The sequence below is a fragment of the Macaca mulatta genome, chromosome 19, assembly GCF_049350105.2.
Source record: "Macaca mulatta isolate MMU2019108-1 chromosome 19, T2T-MMU8v2.0, whole genome shotgun sequence".
NCBI lineage: Eukaryota > Metazoa > Chordata > Mammalia > Primates > Cercopithecidae > Macaca > Macaca mulatta.
Genome location: NC_133424.1, coordinates 46,393,134 through 46,412,692, shown reverse-complemented (window position 1 = coordinate 46,412,692; position 19,559 = coordinate 46,393,134). Strand labels below are relative to the sequence as shown.

Below are 19,559 nucleotides of genomic sequence, written 5' to 3'. Positions count from 1 at the left end.
CCCGTGCAGGCCACCCCCGCCCCCGCCCCCGCCCACCACCGTCGTCCCCGCCCCTTCCTCTAGGGTGGGGCGCCCCCTGCTGGGGCCCAGGGGCGCTGGGCTTTCGCGCTGAGGGACCGAGACCGACAAAGTGCTGTCGAGAGGAACGCACGTTTTATTGGAAGTCTGGGCGGCAGGGGGAGTCTGCCGGGGCAGGGCTGGGGAAGGGGCGGCGGAGGGGGCGGTGGGCGCGCAGGTGGAGCGTGGGAGACGTCAGGTGCCAGGGGAGTCCTGTGGGGTGAAAAGGGTGAGTGAAAGGCGAGGGGGGAAGTCCAGCACCACCCCTCGCCGCCCTCCAACCCTGGCACTTGGCCCCTTCCCTCTCCCGCCTTTCCTTCCTCCCTCCTTCCCTTCCACCGCCGTGTCAGAGCTGCAGCACCTGGCCGGATTCCATCGCGCCAGGTGTTTCTACCGCCTGCGGGTGGACAGACCTGGGGGGAACACGGAGATCGGGGGTCATCAGGAGGGGCATCCCCAGCTCCTGGGCAGGCGGGGCAACTCCCCGCCCTCTGCTTTCAGATCCAGCCCCTCCCTCTACGCAGCCGGGGAGGGCCAGGAAAAGGGGTCCTTGGAACCAGCCCTCTCCCCAAAATACCCGCAGTCTCCCCAGACTCACGGCGGATGGAGCTGCGGAAAGTTCCCTCCTCTTCATCGGGTTCCCCAGTCCTGGGAAGACAGAGGCAGAGGGACTTCGGGATGGAAAGGGGGAGAGGCTGCCCTTCTAGGAACCCCCAGTACAAGCCTCCTTTCCCAGACTGGTGTAACGAGGCCCAGATATGGACGAAGAACAGGCTCGGGGTCCGCCAGAAATAAGAAGCACCCAGGAGCAGCTTAAGTGCTTTGCAGGGGGCTTCCAAGCCGGTTAACAGTGAGTACCTCCGCGGATTTGGGGGCAGGGATGTGAAGTTGGTAAGGGAGGGATAGTCAAGGGGACTTGGCAGACTGTCATGAGATGGCCTGGGTTGGAAACCCAGAACCCCCCATCTTCCACTTGAGTGATCTTGAACAAAGTGACTTTACCTCCCTGTGTCTCAGTTTCTTTATCTGTAAAATGGGCTTAATAACAGCACCTCCCTCCCAGAGGAAGTGAAACCGTATCTGACACGTGGTACACACCCAATAAATATTAGCTACTGCTTATGATAATATCTATAATTGTTCTAACATATTCACACATTGTCCATGCTTTAACATTTTATTTGAAGAGGAATCAAAGAGCTAGGAACAGGACTCTAAGCTAAACTGGGCCGCGTGTGAGATGATCTCATTTCACCGCCGTTCTTTCTTTCCTGCACTTTGTGTTATCACGCTTTGTGATTTTTCTATCTGTGGGGCTGTTGGAACCCACGGCCACCGCCTCCACTAGGCTGGGAGCTCGGCCAGGAAGGGCGGTAGGTTTTTTCCTCGCTTGGTCCCAGGGCCTGGCTTGGGCCGTGGTACATAGGTGCTTAATACATAGTCGCTGATGGGGATCGGGCTGCGGGTCAGGCGGACTCCCCGCTTCACCTGCGGCGCACTCCAGAGCAGGAGCGGGCGAAGGAGGGCGGGGAGGGGCGTCTTACCTCTGCTGCTGGTTGAACTTGCACCGGCATCTTCTGCCTGTGGGCGTGGAGAAGTAGGAGAGGCTGAGGCTCCCCACCGGCGGACGCCAAGCGGCGCTGTAGCTCCAGCTCACCCTCGCGAGGGGCGGGACTTGGGGGACGGGGCGGGGCTAGAAGCGAGACCGTAGGCCGGGGAGCCAAGGCAGGGTAGGCGGGGCAAGGCCTGGGAGGGGTTGGGGCGGGGCGAGGCGGGGCCAGGGCGAAGGGGACAAGGGGGCGGGTCCGGGGAGCTGCGGGGCCAGGGAGAGGCGGGGCCAGGGAGAGGCGGGGCCAGGGAGAGGCGGGGGTAGAGGGCGGGGGCTAGGGGCACTCACTGAGCACAATGAGGATGCCCAGGATGAAGAGGATCCCGGCGATGATGAGGCCTCCGATCCGCAGGGACTGGTAGTCTGTGAGCAGCAGAGCAGGGAAGGTGAGGGCAGGGAGGAGAGGAGGGAGAATAGGAGAGGGGTAAATTGGGGAGGAGGGAACAGGGAGAAAGGACCAGCAGGGAGAAGCGGGGAAATAAGATCAATTAAGGGGGAGCAGATATGGGAGGACGAAAGTGGGGGACCAGGGAGAGGAGAGAGGTATATAGGAAAGGGAGGGAGGGGGCAGGGAGGAGGGGGATGGGGGAGAGAAGATGGGAAAAAGCAGAGGATGGGCCACGAGATGCTGAGAGAGACCCAGGCAAGAGAAAGAGAACCAGAGAGGTATCACATAGACAGTGACACAGAGACACAGACAGGGAAAGACGCAGACAGGTGGAATCAGAAAGGAAGGACAAAATAGAGGGAAGGAGAATGACAGAGATTTCATATTGGGACTCTGGAGGAGGGTGAATCAAAGGACCAGCAAAGCCAGGATCTCCCCCAAAACTCTCAGAATTAGACCCCCCACTCACCATAAGTGAACGGGTCTTGCTCCTTTGGACTTTCTGGAAAGAGAGAAATCAGGGGTTGAATGCTTCCTGGGGTCCTGGACAGGGAGGGGCATAAGGAGACCACTGGGGGCTCTGCCTTGCTGGGCTGAGATTCTGAGGGTGTCTAGGCAGGCTGCCCACCCTCTCTGGGTCCCAGCTGCCCCCCTGCACTGTCCCAGATGGGGCAGGGGGCACCTAACTGCCCCAGCTCCCTGATTCATGGCAGGCTGCCTGTGACCCAGTTATCCCACCAGGGATTCAGCCCCATCCCACCCCACCTTTGCCTGATCCGGGGCTTCCTCTCCCTTCCCCCAAATGCCAGCCTGTGACTGGACCCCACGTGGAGACCCTCAAACTTCTTGGTACCCCAGCCGACTCAGTCTAGGTTGCGGTCTCCAACTTGGTTCTTTCTTGGGGTTTCAGTCCCCGCCGCCACCCCTGGGGCTGAGGTGGGTAGCGGGCAGCCTCCCCTGCACTCACCTGCCTTGGCCATGGTGATGAGACTCACACAGAAAACCAAGATGTGGCCAAGAGACGCCATTGTCCTGGGGGGGGACACAACAGGTTAGGCAGTGTGTGCCCTTGCTCTCCCACATAGGGCTTGAACCCAAGGGATTAAGTCAGAGATAGTCTGGGGACTGAATTACCGAAGCATTCATCCTCTAGCCTGGTGGCTCCGAGAAACAAGGGTATCCCCAGCTTCGTGGGGACACAGTGTCACCAAAACAACCTCCACGATGGGTTCACACAACAACACAATGTAGCAGGGACAGGCGTGAGACACACAGTCCCTGGGGGCCTCCCTCGGGCCTCCACCTCCCACAGCAGGCCCCCGATCCCCAGACCTACCCTGGCAGGGCAGAGGAGGCGCTGCCTCACACAAACACGGAGCAGGAGACAGCGGGGCACGCCCAAGTCCCACCTGCCTACACGCCCAGCCTCACTGTGCCCCGCGAAATCCCAGCTCCCTGCCCTCTCCGCCTGCCGGCTCCCAGCCTGACCCCGGGTATAAATATCTCCCACTTCACCCTGGAGGAATTCGGCTCGCTCAGGCCACCATGGCAACAGCCTGCCTTCCCCCACTCGGGGGGTCACGCACAGCCCTGCCCGGGTGAGGCCCAGCTGCCACATCGCCACAGGCTGCCCCTGTGGGAAAGGCCACCCTGTCTCCTCCCTGGGCAGCAACGAGGAAAGGAAAAGACAGCCCTTCTGCCTGCCTCTGGGTGACATCTTTCACAATCGGCTGTCAGGCAAGTGACATGAGGCCCAGGCCAGTGGGCCTGAGAGAGAGAAGACACTGCTGGGGCAGAGATGCGTGCGCACGCGCGCGCGCACACACACACACACACACACACACACACATACACACATACACACACTGGGGCCGGAATGGACATGAACAACAACCTCTCCCCAAACTTCTGGTTGGAGCAGGACGTGGGGTGTAAACACCGTCAGGCATCCAGTACTCCTCCTCTGGGCCTCCGGTGCCCCCACACAGTGACGCAACCAGCCCTACACATGTGTGTGTCCGAATTCCACACCCTGCCAGGGTGCACACGCACCAGCAGGGCAGGGCGGAGTCGCCCACATCCCACCCTGCAGAACCCACTGCCCCAACCACACTCCCTCCCTCTTAGGTTGGCCTGCCTGGGAAGCCTCGGGCTGGCCACTACTGCTCCCAAAATAGGCGGCCCAGCCAGACCAGGGGTGAGGCCTGGAGGGAAGGAGTGGGGGACGCTCACCCCAATCGGGCTGTCCCCTGCTGAAAGAAGGCCCCCAAACGTCCTGCTGTGCCCCGGGGGCTGAGCACTTTGGACCCCCTGGCCCAGAGCTGGACGCGCCGCCCCCAACAGGCTCCCCTCCCAGCCCCACCCCACCCTTGCCCTCCCCAACCAGCAGCTGTAACTGGAGCTGGGGCTGGAGGGGGGCCAGGGGGCGGCCCCCAGCCCAGACCGCCCTGGCCCGCTAGGTTAACTCTCTCAGTTCAGATGGAGGAGCAACAGGCAGCCAGCAGGCAGGCTGGACAGGCCAGGAGGACTGTGGAGGACAGGGTTGTGAACACACACACACACACACACACACACACACACGCCTCCAAGAGCTTCTGGGCTGAGGCGGCTGGCCCCTGGGAATTGGGCCCAGCCAGGGCCTAAGGTCACCCAGCCTGACTGCCCAAGAGCCCACTGACCCCCGATCCCAGTGCTCCATGGGGTCCTTAACAGGGCCGTTTTAGAGGATGGGAGGGAGGTGTGTGTGTGTGTGCGCGCACGCATGTGCATGCAGTATCTGTTGCAGTGAGATCCCCAGAAATGCTACACACACATACACACACACACATGCACACACACACACACAGGGAATCCCAAAGACCCAGATATACAGGTACAAAACCAGACAAAACCACGTATGTATGTACATCCATAGAGGCAGGCACACAGAATGACACACTGATAGAGAAACCCAAAGACTTGGACACACAGCCAACACCTCTTATGCCAGTCACAAAATACCAAAACAAGCACATTTATGTCTACACAGACCCATGCACCCTCGTGTAGATGGATGACCCCACAGAGACACAGTCAAAAACATAGCCACACCACCATCCACACTCACAAACTGGCCACAAAAATGCATGTTTCTGTGAAGACCCACCCACAAATGGCCATACAGAAACATACAAGTATATGCACACCACACATAAATGCATTCAAAGATGCATGGCCAAACATGGCCGGGTACGGTGGCTCACACCTGTACTCCCAGCACCTTGGGAGGCCAAGGTGGAAGGATCACTTGAGGCCAGGAGTTCAACACCAGCCTGGCCAACCTGGTGAAACCTCATCTCTACTAAAAAAATTAAAATTAGCCGGGCATGGTGGCACATGCCTGTAATCATGGCTACTCTGGAGGCTGAGGCAGGAGAGTCACTTGAGCCCGGGAGGCAGAGGTTGCAGTGAGCTGAGATCACTCTAGCCTGGGTGACAGCACGAGACTCTGTCTCAAAAACAAAAACAAAACGAAACAAAACCAAAGGTACAGACATGCTGCCAGCACTCCTACACAGTCCCAAAGATAGGAAGGCCAACAAGCTTGTGTACACACAGACAGATTTCTATGGGCACAGATACACAAGCAGAAACACCATTGAGGACAACCCGCCACTCTCACACATACCCACAAAAGCAGAAACACATACACTGGTTCACACCCTATGCTTGGGCAAACAGGCACATGGCTGGCCACGGTGACAGACGCACAGGTTGACACACTTGCATGTTCACACATTCCAAAACCACAGATCTGTATTTAACCCCACGCTTTCCTTCCCCTGAGCTCTTGTCGGGGACAACACACCTGGCGTCCCCATGGGCAGGCCAGGTTTACAGGTCCTGGTGACGGGGAAACCTGGAATCAGGCCTGGGTACTGCACTCCTGGTTGTGTGAACTTGAGCAGCTCTGTGCCTCATTTTCACATGCTCCGAAATGGAAAAATCACTAAGATCACATGTATAATCCTGGACAGTGCTCAGAGGTCTCTGAACTTGACATTGTCTTATCATTAACTTCATTTTTTGTTTGTTTGAGACCTGGTCTTGCTCTGTCAACCAGGTTGAAGTGCAATGGCACGATCATAGCTCACTGTAGCCTCAAACTCATGGGCTCAAGTTATTCTCCCACCTCAGCTTCCTGAGTAGCTGGGACTACAGGCGTGCGACACCATGCCTGGCTAATTTTTTAATTTTTTGTACGGTCGGGGTTTCACTATGTTGCCCACTATGTTGTCTTGAACTCCTGGCCTCAAGCGATCCTCCCACTTCAGCCTGCCAACGTGTGGGATTATAGACATGAGCCACTGTGCTTGGCCCATTATTATTGTCCTTGTCATCCTCCTCCTTGTGAACTGAACCGCTGGGCTGGGCACTCTATGAGAGTGGGTTCCAATCCCTCTGTGTCCCTGGCACTCAACTCTCCAACTTCACTTTCAGGGACTTTGTTTATCATACCTGAGAGTCAGCAGAGGAAACCAACAGCTGAAGGGCATGGCTCAAACCACAAGCTGCTGGGGTCTGCTCCTCTAGGACTTGGATCCGGAGCCCACCCCCAAGCCTGCCGACCACTGAGGGATGCCCACCTTGTGCTGAACCCCAAAAGAATGAGTTGCCTCCATCACCTGAGTCCTCTCCACAACTGGGAAGTGGGTGCCACGATTGTCCCCATTTTACAGATGGGAAAACTGAGGCCACACAGGACTGGGCCTGCAACCCAGATCTGCATGACCTCCAAGCTGTTAAGCCCCCTTATCCTCCAACGAGGCTTCTGGGTGTGGGCGTCAGAGTCGAGAGAGCCTGCATGCATTCCGCAATCACAGGGTGAGTCTCAGCCTCAGGTGATGAGGTGGTACAGCCTAGGGGTTAGGTTTAGAGCTGAACAGAGCCAGGAAACTAATCACATAACTGCCCCGTGCCTTAGTTTCCCCATCTGTAAAGCAAGGATAGCAGTACTGCCCATCTCACAGGGTGGCTGTGAAGGCTGAGTGAGTATAAACATTACTACTATTTCATGTTAGCTAACAAGTGTCACTTACTTATTTTTCTTATTTAGTGGACAGAATCTATCCAAATGACTGAAAGCTTAGTCCAGATTAAAACAACCAATTATCCATCTATCCATGAACTCTCATCTCCAAAGAAAGAATGCAAAAATAACCTGGAGCAGCCCTGGGGCTGGATGCCTGGGTTTGAATCCTGGCTGTGCCCTCAGCTGGGTAACGTGGAGTTCAGGTTCCCTGACCTGTCTCCACTTCCTCCAGCTGTAAAGTGGTGGTGATAACAGCACCAACTTCAGAGGGCTTTGGCAAGATCAGAATGAGTTAATAGATGAGCTTTTAGGACAAGGCCAAGCTCAGAGTAGATGCTGAAGAAGGGGTGGCATCATCATCGTCATCATCATCATCTTCTTCACCATCATCATCTTCATCATCGTCATCATCATCATCTTCTTCACCATCATCATCATCTTCATCATCATTGTCATCATCATCATTATGTCCTCGGGTTGGTGCCACCCCCCAGTGGGTGTTGGGCACTCGAGGGTTAATTTCAGAGTAGGGGAGGGAGGCCGTGGGCTTGGGGCAGGGCAGAGGTCCTGCCGAGTGTGACCACCAGAGGGAGCAGCTGGACCTGAACTGGCCCCACTGACAGCGCCCAATGCACTCTCCTGGAGCCAGGGGAGGGGGCTGTCAGAGAGTGGCCAGGAAGGGATGTCCCCAGCCCCCAGGGGCCTCTCCTCCCACCCCGCTCCAGTCTGCAGAGCCATCCGGTCCCCACCCTGGTGACATCGTCCTCCTGCTCCCGCAATAGGGTTGAGTGGGGAATCTGGGGTGGGGGCTGGCGTGAGTGGTGGGACGGCTCCAGCCCCTGGTGGCCCCTCCCCCTCCTGTGGGGCTGCCCAGTCCCTTCCCCAAGGCCGACCTTCTCATGGCCTCTGACCCCCTCCTCCTTCCCACCCTACTCTGCCGGGTGCATCGGGTGTCCAGTGAACCCCTTTCCCAAACCTTCAGGGAGAAGGGACGTGGGAGGAGGCAAAGAAACTACAGGCAGGGAGCTGGAAGTGGGGGGAAGGAGACAAGAAATCAAGACTCCAGGCAGCGGGACGCACACACTCACATACGCTCACACACATAGAGGCCAACAGACAGACAGCTACCTAAAGCCTGAAAGACTGACAGCAACACAGAAAAAGAGACACACACAGAAAGAGAGACAAAGACAGAAATAGAAACAGACTAACACGCAGAGTCAGAAATACAGAGACAGAAAGACAGGGAGAAAGAGAAACAGAAAATTAGACACCAAAGAGATACGAACAGGGAGGAAGGCCGACTGAAGGAAAGACGGAGAAGAGGAGAGAGAAGCCAGGGCCAAGCGTGCCAGCAGGCGGATGGAGGGCGGCCTGGTGGAGGAGGAGACATAGTGGCCCAGGCTGAGCTGGGTGGGCCGGGAGAAGCGGGTGCCTCAGCGCGGGGGTGGGGGCATGGGAGGGGCAGGCATTCTGCTGCTGCTGCTGGCTGGGGCGGGGGTGGTGGTGGCCTGGAGGCCCCCAAAGGGAAAGTGTCCCTTGCGCTGTTCCTGCTCCAAAGACAGCGCCCTGTGTGAGGGATCCCCGGACCTGCCTGTCAGCTTCTCTCCAAACCTGCTGTCACTGTGAGTGTCCAGCCCTCTGCACACCCAAAGGTGGGGATGGAAGTCCTGGGACCCCAGAGGTCAGGATGTGGTGCTGAGTCCCCAGGAAAACAAGGGCCCATCAGGATCTCAGGAGATGGGCAGCAAAGGCTGTCGGGATGCCATGAAGAGGAGTGCTGGCATCTGGGAGGGAGCAGAGGGAAACCCCAGAGGGCAGGAACAGCATTTGGGGCCCAGGAAGAGGGTTGAGTGCTGTCAGGGTCCTTGTCAAGCCAAGAGGGCAAATGCCTGCCTCCTCTGGCATGCAGGGGAGACACACCCAGGGTCAGGGTGGCACGCTGGGGTCTCCTGGATGGCAGAAGGCTCTGGTTTGGGACTGGAGCATTGCTGTGGTGTCCCCCTCACCTACCACTGCCCACATCCCCAGCTCATTCGTCAGGACTGGAGTCACCCAGCTGAAAGCCGGCAGCTTCCTGAGAATTCCGTCTCTGCACCTGCTGTGAGTGGGGCCTGGCTGGGCCGACAACCAGCGCAAGGGAGTGGGCGGTCATGCACATGTGTGGGAATGAATGCTCACACAGATGTTAGGTGGGCGTTCATGCACGTGTGTGGGGGTGTGTGCACACGTGCGTGCAAAAGCATTTGTGTCCATGCACATACTCACACCTGCGTGCCCATGCCTGTGTGGGCTGAGGGTGGAGGCCAGGGTTAAAATGTCAGATGGAGCCCGCAACTCCGGGAAAATTTTTTTCTTGCCCCCTTGCCAGCCTCTTCACCTCCAACTCTTTCTCCGTGATTGAGGACGATGCGTTTGCGGGCCTGTCCCACCTGCAGTACCTGTGAGTGAGGCCAGGGGATGGAGGCAGGTGGGCCTGGGAGAAGGAAGGACCCTTCTGTGGCTCCCAGAGTAGGGGGAGATGGGAGCTGTGGCCCTGAGGAGAAGGTGTTTGGACATCATGGTGGGATGATGTTGATAAAAATGGTGAACCCAGTGGTGGTGATGATTTGGGTGATACTGACAAAGTTCTCAGGGCTGGTGTTAATGTTGCTTATCAGTATTGATTATCACCTCATTTCTCTGCTTCAAGATCTACAAAGAGCCCAGTTAACCAGAGCTTGGTTCTGGCTCTACCTGACTCATGGGAGCCCAGGGAGGGTGTAAAGAAGTCAGAGACAAGAGACGTTTCAAATGACCAGGAAATAACACTGAATTAGGTAGTGGTGGTGATACTGTGGGGTTGGGTAGTGGTGGTGATGGTGGCAGCAGTGGCAGTGACAGCATGACAGTGCTGGCGTTTATGTTGGTCATGGTGTTGATGATAATGGCAGTGGTGATGACCCTGTTGCTGCTGTTGACGTGGGGTTGGTGGCATTATTGATGATGATGGAGTGGGGATGATGTTGGTAAAAATGGTAGCCCCAGTGGTGATGATGCTCTGGATGAAATTGATGATGAAGTTCTTGGGGCTTGTGTCTGTGATCATTATCAATGTTGTGGGGTGGACCATTACAGTATTGGTGTTGACGTTGGTGATGGCTGTGGGTAGGATGTTGGGGTTGGTATGAATGGCAATGTTGTTGGTACTGGGTTGGTGATGATGGTGAAGGTGTTGGTATTTATGGAAACGCTGGCAGCGGTAGTACCCGTGGTGGGCGAATGTGTGCGTCTTGGGTATAAGAGAGAGGTTGTTTGTGTTGGCAGTGTTGGTGGTGCTCATGCTGATGTGTGTGATAGTGCAGCATTGGAGATGAGGGTGGCAATCTTTTTGGTGTTGATCATGAAAGTTGTGCTGTTGGTGATGATTACCGGTGTTGTTGGTGTGGAGTTTGGTAATGATTATATGGGTGTTGGTGTTGATGGGAGTGAGTGGTGACGTTGTTATTGGTGACAATGATGCTAGTGTTGGTGATGATAGTGGCAAGGTATAATGTTGGGGATAGCAGCAGTTACTGGTCCTGGGTTTGATAATGGTAATACAGACATGGGTGTTGGGGATGCTGGCATTGGGTTGGTCATTACGGATGATGCTGGAGGTAATGTGGTGGTCTGGGTGCTAGCACTGGTGGTGGTGATGGTGGTGGCAGGGTATGGTGTTGGGGATAATGGCAGTTATTGGTCCTGGGATTGATGACGGTGATAAAGACATGGGTGTTGGGGATGCTGGCATTGGTGTTGATCATTCCTAATGATGCTGGAGGTGTTGGTGGTGATTTGGGTGTTAGCACTGGTGATGGTGATTGTGCTGGTGGCGGCAGGGCAATGTTCACAGTGAAACTGGCATTGACTATGGGGCCAGTTTCGTGGCTTCTAGAATTGACGGCTGGGACTTTGGCAAGGAGAGGTTTTTGAGAGGCTTTCCTTGGGATTGTCCATGGTATTGGAAGAGAATTCAGCACCTTCCAGTGGGCCTATGGCTTTCATGGGGTGCGTTACCTGAAGCTCAGTGGGCCTCCCCGTGACCCCAGCTTCCCTCCACAGCTTCATCGAGGACAATGAGATTGGCTCCATCTCTAAGAATGCCCTCAGAGGACTTCGCTCGCTTACACACCTGTGCGTGCCTCCACTGCCCCAGCCCTCCATGAAAGGCACCCACACTCCACCCCCCAGGGGACACAGGGTATCCTCGTGGCTGCTGACGGTGCCTTCTCTTCCTCCACCAGAAGCCTGGCCAATAACCACCTGGAGGCCCTCCCCAGATTCCTGTTCCGAGGCCTGGAGACCCTTACTCACGTGTGAGGCTCATGGGGGCTGGGAATGTGGGGGTTGGGGAATGTTTGTGTCATAGGGGGCATCCATGCCCACTTCTGGTCGGCGTGCATGCATTTGGCTGCAGTTGTTCTTATGTATTTTTCTCACCACTATGGAGCCCCATCTCTGGGGACACTTGCCTGGGGTCGGGCAGGAGCACAGCCCCCAGGGTGTGGAAGCGGGGTCGCAGCCCCTCCCCGGCCTCTTGCCCCAGGGACCTCCGTGGGAACCCGTTCCAGTGTGACTGCCGCGTCCTCTGGCTCCTGCAGTGGATGCCCACCGTGAACGCCAGCGTGGGGACCGGCGCCTGTGCGGGCCCCGCTGCCCTGAGCCATATGCAGCTCCGCCACCTCGACCCCGAGACCTTCAAGTGCAGAGCCATAGGTGGGGGGCTTTCCTGATGGGGTGGGAGGCGGGGGATCTAGGGGAATGACTGCCAGGGCCAAGGGGCTTGCCTCACTCCCTGCCGTGCCTTTTCCCGGCGTGGGAAGACCCTGAGCAAGCAGCGCTGCCTTCCTGAGCCCCAGTCTTCTCATCTGTAAAGTGGGGGTAATAAACAGTGATATAGGAGTGCCGTGGGAATTCAGTGATACATCTTCACATGTTCGGCATTTGGCGCCAGGCCTGGGACAGGAGGTCCTTATAAACGTTCACCCTTGTTAACATAAAAGCAACCACTTTAAAAAGTCTTCGTTAGGAGCCAAGTATTGCGCTAAGAACTGCAGGTGCAATGTCACCTCATTTACATTGACTCGCCTTTTCTATAAATAGATTTTGTTGCCTTTTGGGATACTGGGTGGTGCAGAGAGCACAGAATGGTGAGGCCAGCCCTAGGTCTCGCCCTCAAAGAGTTCAATGTCCAGAGGAACGCAGGCCCATACAGGACAGCCCAGGAACTATCTGGGCAGGATGGGGAGGCCTAGCCAGAGGGGTCACGGCAGGGATGGGGGAATCTGTGGGAGCTGAGGGAGCCCAGAGTCAGGGCCAGGGCCACACAGATCTAGGGGGACAGGAGGGGCTTCCTGAAGGAGTTTAAGCCTGAAGGGTCTTTACGCAGATGCTTTTCTTTTCTAAGAGTTGGGGTCTCATTCTCTCACCCAGGCTGGCGTGCAATGGTGCCACCATAGCTCACTGCAGCCTCAAACTCCTGGGCTCAAGTGATCCTCCTGCCTCAGCCTGCCAAATAGCTGGGACTACAAGCATATGCTACTGTGCCTGGCTAATTTTGTTTAAAAAACTTTTTTATAGAGATAGGGTCATGCTACGTTGCTCAGGCTAGTCTTGAACTTCTGGCTTCAAGTGATCTTCCCACCTTAGCCTCCCAAAGTGCTGAGATTACAAGCATGTGCCACCGCACCCAGCCACAGATGCTATGAATAAATAACAACAGCAATAATTATTATTATCTATAACAATATGAAGGGGCCTGCCCCTTCACACCTGTGGGTATTTCTCACAAGGTGGAGACCAGAGACTGAGAAAAGAAATAAGACACAGAGAGAAAGTATAGAGGAAGAAAAGTGGGCCCAGGGGACTGGCGCTCAGCAAGTGAGGACCTGCACTGGCACTGGTCCCTGAGTTTCCTCAGTATTTATTGATCACTATCTCTACTCTCTCAGTGAGGGGGATGTGGCAGGACTAAGGGTAATGGTGCAGAGAGGGTCAGCAGGAAAACATGTGAGCAAAGGACTCTGTCATAAATAAGTTTAAGGAAAGGTGCTGTGCTTGGATGTGCACGTAGGCCAGATTTATTTTTAATTTTACACAAACATCTCAGTGCAGTAAAGAGTAGCAGAGCAGTATTGCCGCCAGCATGTCTCACCTCCAGCCATAAGGCGGTTTCTCCTATCTCAGTAAATAGAATGTACAATCGGGTTTTACACCAGGACATTCCATTCCCAGGGACGAGCAGGAGACAGATGCCTTCCTTTTATCTCAGCTGCAAAGAGGACTTCCTCTTTCACTGATCCTCCTCAGCACAGACCCTTTACAGGTGTCGGGCTGGGGGACAGTCAGGTCTTTCCCTTCCCACGAGGCCATATCTTAGGCTGTCTCAGTGCGGGGAAACCTTGGACAATACCCAGGCTTTCTTGGGCAGAGGTCCCTGTGGCCTTCTGCAGTGCATGGTGTCCCTGGGTAATGGAGAACGGAGAATGGTGATGACTTCTACCAAGCGTACTGCCTGCAAACACATTTTTAACAAAGCACATCTTGCATAGCCCTAAATTCATTAAACCTTGAGTCAATACAGCACGTGTTTCTGTGAGCACAGGGTTGGGGCTAAGTTTACAGATTAACAGCATCTCAAAGCAGAAGAATTTTTCTTAGTACAAATCAAAATGGAGTTTCTTATGTCTTCCTTTTTCTACACACAGTAACAGTCTGATCTCTCTTCCTTTCCCCCACAATGACATACATGTATGATTATTATCAACGTATAATTATTATGTATGTATAATTATTATGTATGTATAATTATTATGTATGTAAGAAAGGCATGTTTTTGGTCTGTAGGACACATAGAAGAAGGGGATTTATTTTTTATTTTATTTATTTATTTTTTTTGAGACGGAGTCTCGCTCTGTCGCCCAGGCTGGAGTGCAGTGGCCGGATCTCAGCTCACTGCAAGCTCTGCCTTTTGGGTTCACGCCATTCTCCTGCCTCAGCCTCCCGAGTAGCTGGGACTACAGGCGCCTGCCACCTCGCCTGGCTAGTTTTTTGTATTTTTTAGTAGAGACGGGGTTTCACCAGGTTAGACAGGATGGTCTCGATCTCCTGACCTTGTGATCCGCCCATCTCAGCCTCCCAAAGTGCTAGGATTACAGGCTTGAGCCACCGCGCCCGGCCGAAGAAGGGGATTTAACTTAGGGAGTCCTTCTTCACTCAAATTATCCAACAAACCTTCACTGAAGTCCACTCAGCGTCCAGCCCTGTGAGAGGTGATGGTCACTGTGGTTGGGGCCTCAGCCCTGGCCTCATGGGACTTACAGTCCTGGGAATTTGGGGAGACAGACATTTAACAAACACTGCACAAATAAATGTGTGCTATACATTGTGATAACTACAGGGAGTGATGACAGAATGAGGGTTCCTTTGGGAGTCAGAGAAGGCTTCTCTCAAGTGGGGATGTTAGGTCTGGATGTGGCTAAGTGAGGAACAGAGGGAAGGGCTCTTCAGAGAGAGGGAACAGCCTGGCCAGTGGCCCTGAGGCAGCATAGAGCGTGCCCTGTTTGAAGATCGAAAGAAGGCAGGTGTGGCTCGGGGTAGTGAGTGGAGGGACAACTATGGATTTTGGAAGCCAGAGAGAGGAGAGTAGACTTTATTCTGGGCTATGGGAAGAATGGAAAGTTTTTTTGTGTGTGTTTGTTTATTTGAAACAGGGTCTCACTCTGTCACCCAGGATGGAGTGCAGTGGTACAGTCACAGCTCACTGAGGCCTCAACCTTCCCAGGCTCAGATAATCCTCCTGCCTCAGCTTCCTTGGTAGCTGGGGCTACAGGTGCGCCACCACCATGCCCTGCTAATTTTTTGTATTTTTTTTGCAGAGATGGGGTTTTCACTATGTTGTCCAGGCTGCTCTTGAACTCCTGGGCTCTACTGATCCATCTGCCTTGGCTTCCCAAAGTGTGGGGATTACAGGCGTGAGCCACCACTCTCGGCTGAGAGTTTTGAGCAAGAGGTGATTTGACAGCCATTTAAAAAAGATTTGTCTGGGCCGGTTGCAGTGGCTCATGCCTGTAATCCCAGCACTTTGGGAGGCCAAGGTGGGTGGATCACGAGGTCAGGGGTTTGAGACCAGCCTGACCAACATGGTGAAACCCCGTCTCTACTAAAAATACAAAAACTAGCCGGGTGTGGTGGCAGTCACCTGTAATCCCAGCTACTCAGGAGGTTGAGGCAGGAGAATTGCTTGAACCTGGGAGGCGGAGGTTGCAGTGAGCCGAGATCACAACACTGCACTCCAGCCTGGGCGACAGAGCGAGACTTCATCTCAAAAAAAAAAAAAAAAAAAAAATTCGCCCTTTAGGTGGACATTGTATGTAGTTTGGTTCATTGCTTCAACGCTGGCACCTGGAAACAGGGCCTGGCACACAAAGTGAAATATTTCAGTCTGGAGTCAACTGCCCAGCTCCCCCACTAACAAGCAGAGCAGCCTTGGTGCCCCAGTGACCATGAAAGCCAACCCGTTGTCACAAACTCTCAAAATACCATGAATTAAGGACAGAGGGATCTGGAGTGAGCTGTCCAGGTGCGTGGGGCAGCCCCTGGGCATCGTCCTTGCTTTCATGCTGGAAACCAGGTTGTGGCACACCCACGTGGTGGGAAAGGAGACCAAGTCGGGACAAGCTCTTTCCAGGTGTGGTGGCTCATTACACTCATCACATCTGCCCTTGTTCCATTGGTCACTCGGTCTCAAAACAGCCACATCTAACTTTCAGGGAGGGCGGTGAATGGGGGTCCCGGGATAATGCAGCCTCTAGCTGGGCAGCCTAGTGACCAATTCCAATCCTCTCTCCTGGAAGGTGGGAGGGATGGGTTTTGTTGGATAACTGGCTGCCTGTGCCATTTAGCCTTCGTTTTCTCATCTGCGAAGGGGAGATCATAACAGAATGTACCTCATAGGGATGTTGTGAAGTTAAATGAATTAATCGAGATGCTTTTTCTAAGGGATTATTTGGTGATGCCACACAGCTTAGAAAATAAGGCTTATGGGCCGGGCACAGTGGCTCACGCCTGTAATCCCAGCACATCGGGAGGCCGAGGTGGGCGGATCACGAGGTCAGGAGTTCGAGACAACCCTGGCCAACATGGTGAAACCCCGTCTCTACTAATAATACAAAAATTAGCTGGGCATGGCGGCGGGTGCCTGTAATTCCAGCTATTTGGGAGGCTGAGGAAGTAGAATTGTTTGAACCCAGGAGGTGGATGTAGCTCATGCCTGTAATCCCATCACTTTGGGAGGTCAAGGCAGGAGGATCTCTTGAACCCAGGAATTCCAGACCAGCCTGGGCAACATAGCAAGACGTCATCTCTGCAAAAAATTAAAAAATTAGCCAGGCATGGTAGCACACACCTGTAGTCTCAGCAGCTCAAGAGGCTGAGGCAGGAGGATCGCTTGAGCCTGGAAGGTGGAGGCTGCACTGAGCTATGATTGTGCCACTGCACTCCAGCCTGGGAGACACAGTGGGACTCTGTCTCAAAACAAAACAAAATCCCCACCCCGCCACAAACCAAACAGACATCTACAGATCAAGATTCCAGTTCTATGTCCCTATGAGGGGAGTACATGAATGGCCCCCATTTCAGAGATGTAGGCAAACTGAGGCTCAGCAATGAGGACCCTGGGTGCCCTGGGGCCTGCCTGACTCTGTCCTCCATCCGCAGAGCTGTCCTGGTTCCAGACGGTGGGGGAGTCGGCCCTGAGCGTAGAGCCCTTCTCCTACGAAGGCGAGCCTCACATTGTGCTGGCACAGCCCTTCGCCGGCCGCTGCCTGATCCTCTCCTGGGACTACAGCCTGCAGCGCTTTCGGCCCGAGGAAGAGCTGCCCGGTGAGCCCCTCCCCGTCCTTCTGCCTGTCCAGCATCCTGCCTGGCCGGCCTGACCTGCCTCCCCACCTCCCCACAGCGCCCTCCGTGGTGTCCTGCAAGCCACTGGTGCTGGGCCCGAGCCTCTTCGTGCTGGCCGCCCGCCTGTGGGGGGGCTCACAGCTGTGGGCCCGGCCCAGTCCCGGCCTGCGCCTGGCCCCAACGCAGACCCTGGCCCCGCGGCGGCTGCTGCGGCCCAATGACGCCGAGCTCCTGTGGCTGGAAGGGCAGCCCTGCTTCGTGGTGGCCGACGCCTCCAAGGCAGGCAGCACCACGCTGCTGTGCCGCGACGGGCCCGGCTTTTACCCGCACCAGAGTCTGCACGCCTGGCACAGGGACACGGACGCTGAGGCCCTGGAACTGGACGGCCGGCCCCATCTGCTGCTGGCCTCGGCTTCCCAGCGGCCCGTGCTCTTCCACTGGACCGGTGGCCGCTTCGAGAGACGCACAGACATCCCTGAGGCCGAGGATGTCTATGCCACACGCCACTTCCAGGCTGGTGGGGACGTGTTCCTGTGCCTCACACGCTACATTGGGGACTCCATGGTGAGGCTGGGCCTGGGGGCGGGGGATGCACAGCCAGGCCTGATGCTACAGCTGACTCTTATTGAGGGCTGGCTTTTCAGCACCGACCCAATCTTGCATACTAAGCCTCTAAATTCTGACCTAGCCTCACATGCTGACCTTTGAACCAGGACCCCACCCCACATTGATGCCAAGACTCTGACCCCCTCAAGGCAGACTGACCCTAAACCACTCCCCAGTCCCCAACACTTGACACTGGCCCCAACATCCTGATTCTACCCCCAGATGCTGGCTCTGTGACTCGGATGCATTCCACACTTCACCACAGCCGCACCTGTCCCCACCCTGACACTGAGCCCCCAAGGCTGACGCTGGGGTTAAGCCCTGCCCACTCTGTTTCTGGAGTGAGGTGCAGGCAGGGGAGGGTTCTGAGCCTGGAAGGGCCCTGATCTGACTTAGGTGTTCACAAGGTCTCTGGGTGGGGAAGAGACTGGGGGAGCAGGGAGAGGAACCTAGAGACCAGGGAAGAGGTTACCAGGATGGTCCATTCGGGAGGGGATGGAGTTCGGCCAGAGGTGGTGGGAGAAATGTACAACTACAGTAGGTGAAACTGACAGAGTCTATGGCTGAGTGCTTCTGTGTGGGGTGTGAGGGCAAGAGAAGGGCTCAGAACAACTCCGTGTGTGTGGCCAAACAGCTGGGTGGTGACCTTTAGGAAGATAAGAAAGCTATGGGAGTTTCGGGACCGACAAGCTTCAGCTTCCAAGCTCTTCCAGGGCCCCCAGAGACCCCCAGGACCCCAGGCCCTCACTGGCCACACCCCCACAGGTCATGCGCTGGGACGGCTCCATGTTTCGTCTGCTGCAGCAACTTCCCTCGCGCGGTGCCCACGTCTTCCAGCCACTGCTCATCGCCAGGGACCAGCTGGCCATCCTGGGCAGCGACTTTGCCTTCAGTCAGGTCCTCCGTCTTGAGCCTGACAAGGGGCTCCTGGAGCCGCTGCAGGAGCTGGGGCCCCCGGCCCTGGTGGCCCCCCGTGCCTTCGCCCACATCACTATGGCCGGCAGACGCTTCCTCTTTGCTGCTTGCTTTAAGGGCCCCACACAGATCTACCAGCATCACGAGATTGACCTCAGTGCCTGACACCACCAACAGGACTCTGGGCATGGCTGGGGCCCCGGGATGGCCCCTTGTCTGGCTCCTGGCCCCACTTGGGGTGATGGCCACCTGTGAGCTGCTGACCATGGGCCACGTTCATCAGCCATACGTCTAGGCCTTAAGCCCACTTCTTAAAGGATCTGCACCCATGGGGTGACATAGAGGGTCACAGCCTATTGGACCTCCCGAGCTGCCCTTCAGGTCTAAAGCAACATCTGGACATCTCGGCTGGGACAGATTCCCCATCAAAGGCAACCTGGGGGTGCAGGCTGGTGCACTGCATGGAGTCGAGGTGGACATCACCTGCAGAGCTCCATGAGGTCCGGAAGTCCCCTCTCAACCCGCTCCCACCCCCGCTGGTCCCTCTGAAAGCACTGAGGAGTCGATGGCATTCCTTTCCCATTCTAAACTCCATGCAGCCAATCGCTTTCCTGGAAAAGCACCAACCTCAAAGCCAACTCAGCGCTGGGCGGGTTCCCCTTTGCTGCTGTGCGCATGCGTGCGGCCGCCAGGCGCGCTGTGCCTCTTGCGCCTCTTGCGCGTGCGCGGGGCACAAGGAGGGACGGCGGGAGGTGTCGCGGGGAGCCCGGTGCCCTCCTGGATGGGCGATGGAGGCAAGGACAAGAAGAGTCCGAGCTCAATAAATGCGCTGTGCACCCTGCCCGCCCAGTGTTGTGGATGCTTGGGAGAGGATGTCCTGTGAACAGCACAGGGTGGGGATGGTGTCCCTGGAGCAGTGCTAAGAGCGGCCCAGGTCCCAGGGAGGCGTTTCCGCAGCTCACGGTCTCTGAGTGTGGGTTGGTGGTTATCGA

At 55.9% G+C, this 19,559-nt stretch overlaps 2 protein-coding genes across 17 annotated transcripts; one reads left to right on the top strand and one right to left on the bottom strand.

Moving 5' to 3' along the window:
- Nucleotides 1–35: 35 nt before the first annotated feature.
- LGI4 (leucine rich repeat LGI family member 4) lies at nucleotides 36–19,410 on the top strand. Of its 5 annotated transcripts, XM_077982174.1 has the most exons (12): nucleotides 36–286; nucleotides 794–907; nucleotides 6,534–6,917; nucleotides 8,687–8,750; nucleotides 9,157–9,228; nucleotides 9,497–9,568; nucleotides 11,209–11,280; nucleotides 11,391–11,460; nucleotides 11,748–11,862; nucleotides 16,864–17,028; nucleotides 17,105–17,610; nucleotides 18,418–19,410. In XM_077982174.1, the coding sequence occupies exons 3-12, from the start codon at nucleotides 6,701–6,703 to the stop codon at nucleotides 18,730–18,732; spliced, it is 1,668 nt and encodes a 555-aa protein (XP_077838300.1). In that variant the 5' UTR covers nucleotides 36–286; nucleotides 794–907; nucleotides 6,534–6,700; the 3' UTR covers nucleotides 18,733–19,410. The 5 variants fall into 5 exon arrangements, with proteins under 5 accessions (XP_077838300.1, XP_077838301.1, XP_077838302.1 ...); XM_077982175.1 differs by lacking the exon at nucleotides 8,687–8,750 and having other exon boundaries at nucleotides 11,391–11,462; nucleotides 11,693–11,862; XM_077982176.1 differs by lacking the exons at nucleotides 36–286; nucleotides 794–907 and adding an exon at nucleotides 7,358–7,601.
- FXYD1 (FXYD domain containing ion transport regulator 1) lies at nucleotides 135–6,536 on the bottom strand. 12 transcript variants are annotated; one of them, XR_013410490.1, is made up of 9 exons: nucleotides 4,287–4,357; nucleotides 3,189–3,240; nucleotides 3,022–3,086; nucleotides 2,524–2,597; nucleotides 1,955–2,029; nucleotides 1,602–1,750; nucleotides 656–705; nucleotides 419–470; nucleotides 135–270 (listed from the first exon to the last, which is right to left on the bottom strand). XR_013410490.1 is itself a non-coding variant. In XM_028840236.2 (9 exons), the coding sequence occupies exons 2-8, from the start codon at nucleotides 3,194–3,196 to the stop codon at nucleotides 448–450; spliced, it is 291 nt and encodes a 96-aa protein (XP_028696069.1). In that variant the 5' UTR covers nucleotides 3,197–3,240; nucleotides 4,287–4,357; the 3' UTR covers nucleotides 135–270; nucleotides 419–447. The 12 variants fall into 12 exon arrangements, 6 of the variants coding, with proteins under 6 accessions (XP_028696069.1, XP_014979042.1, XP_014979040.1 ...); XR_013410491.1 differs by having other exon boundaries at nucleotides 2,524–2,556; XM_028840236.2 differs by having other exon boundaries at nucleotides 1,602–1,638; nucleotides 2,524–2,556.
- Nucleotides 19,411–19,559: the final 149 nt, after the last annotated feature.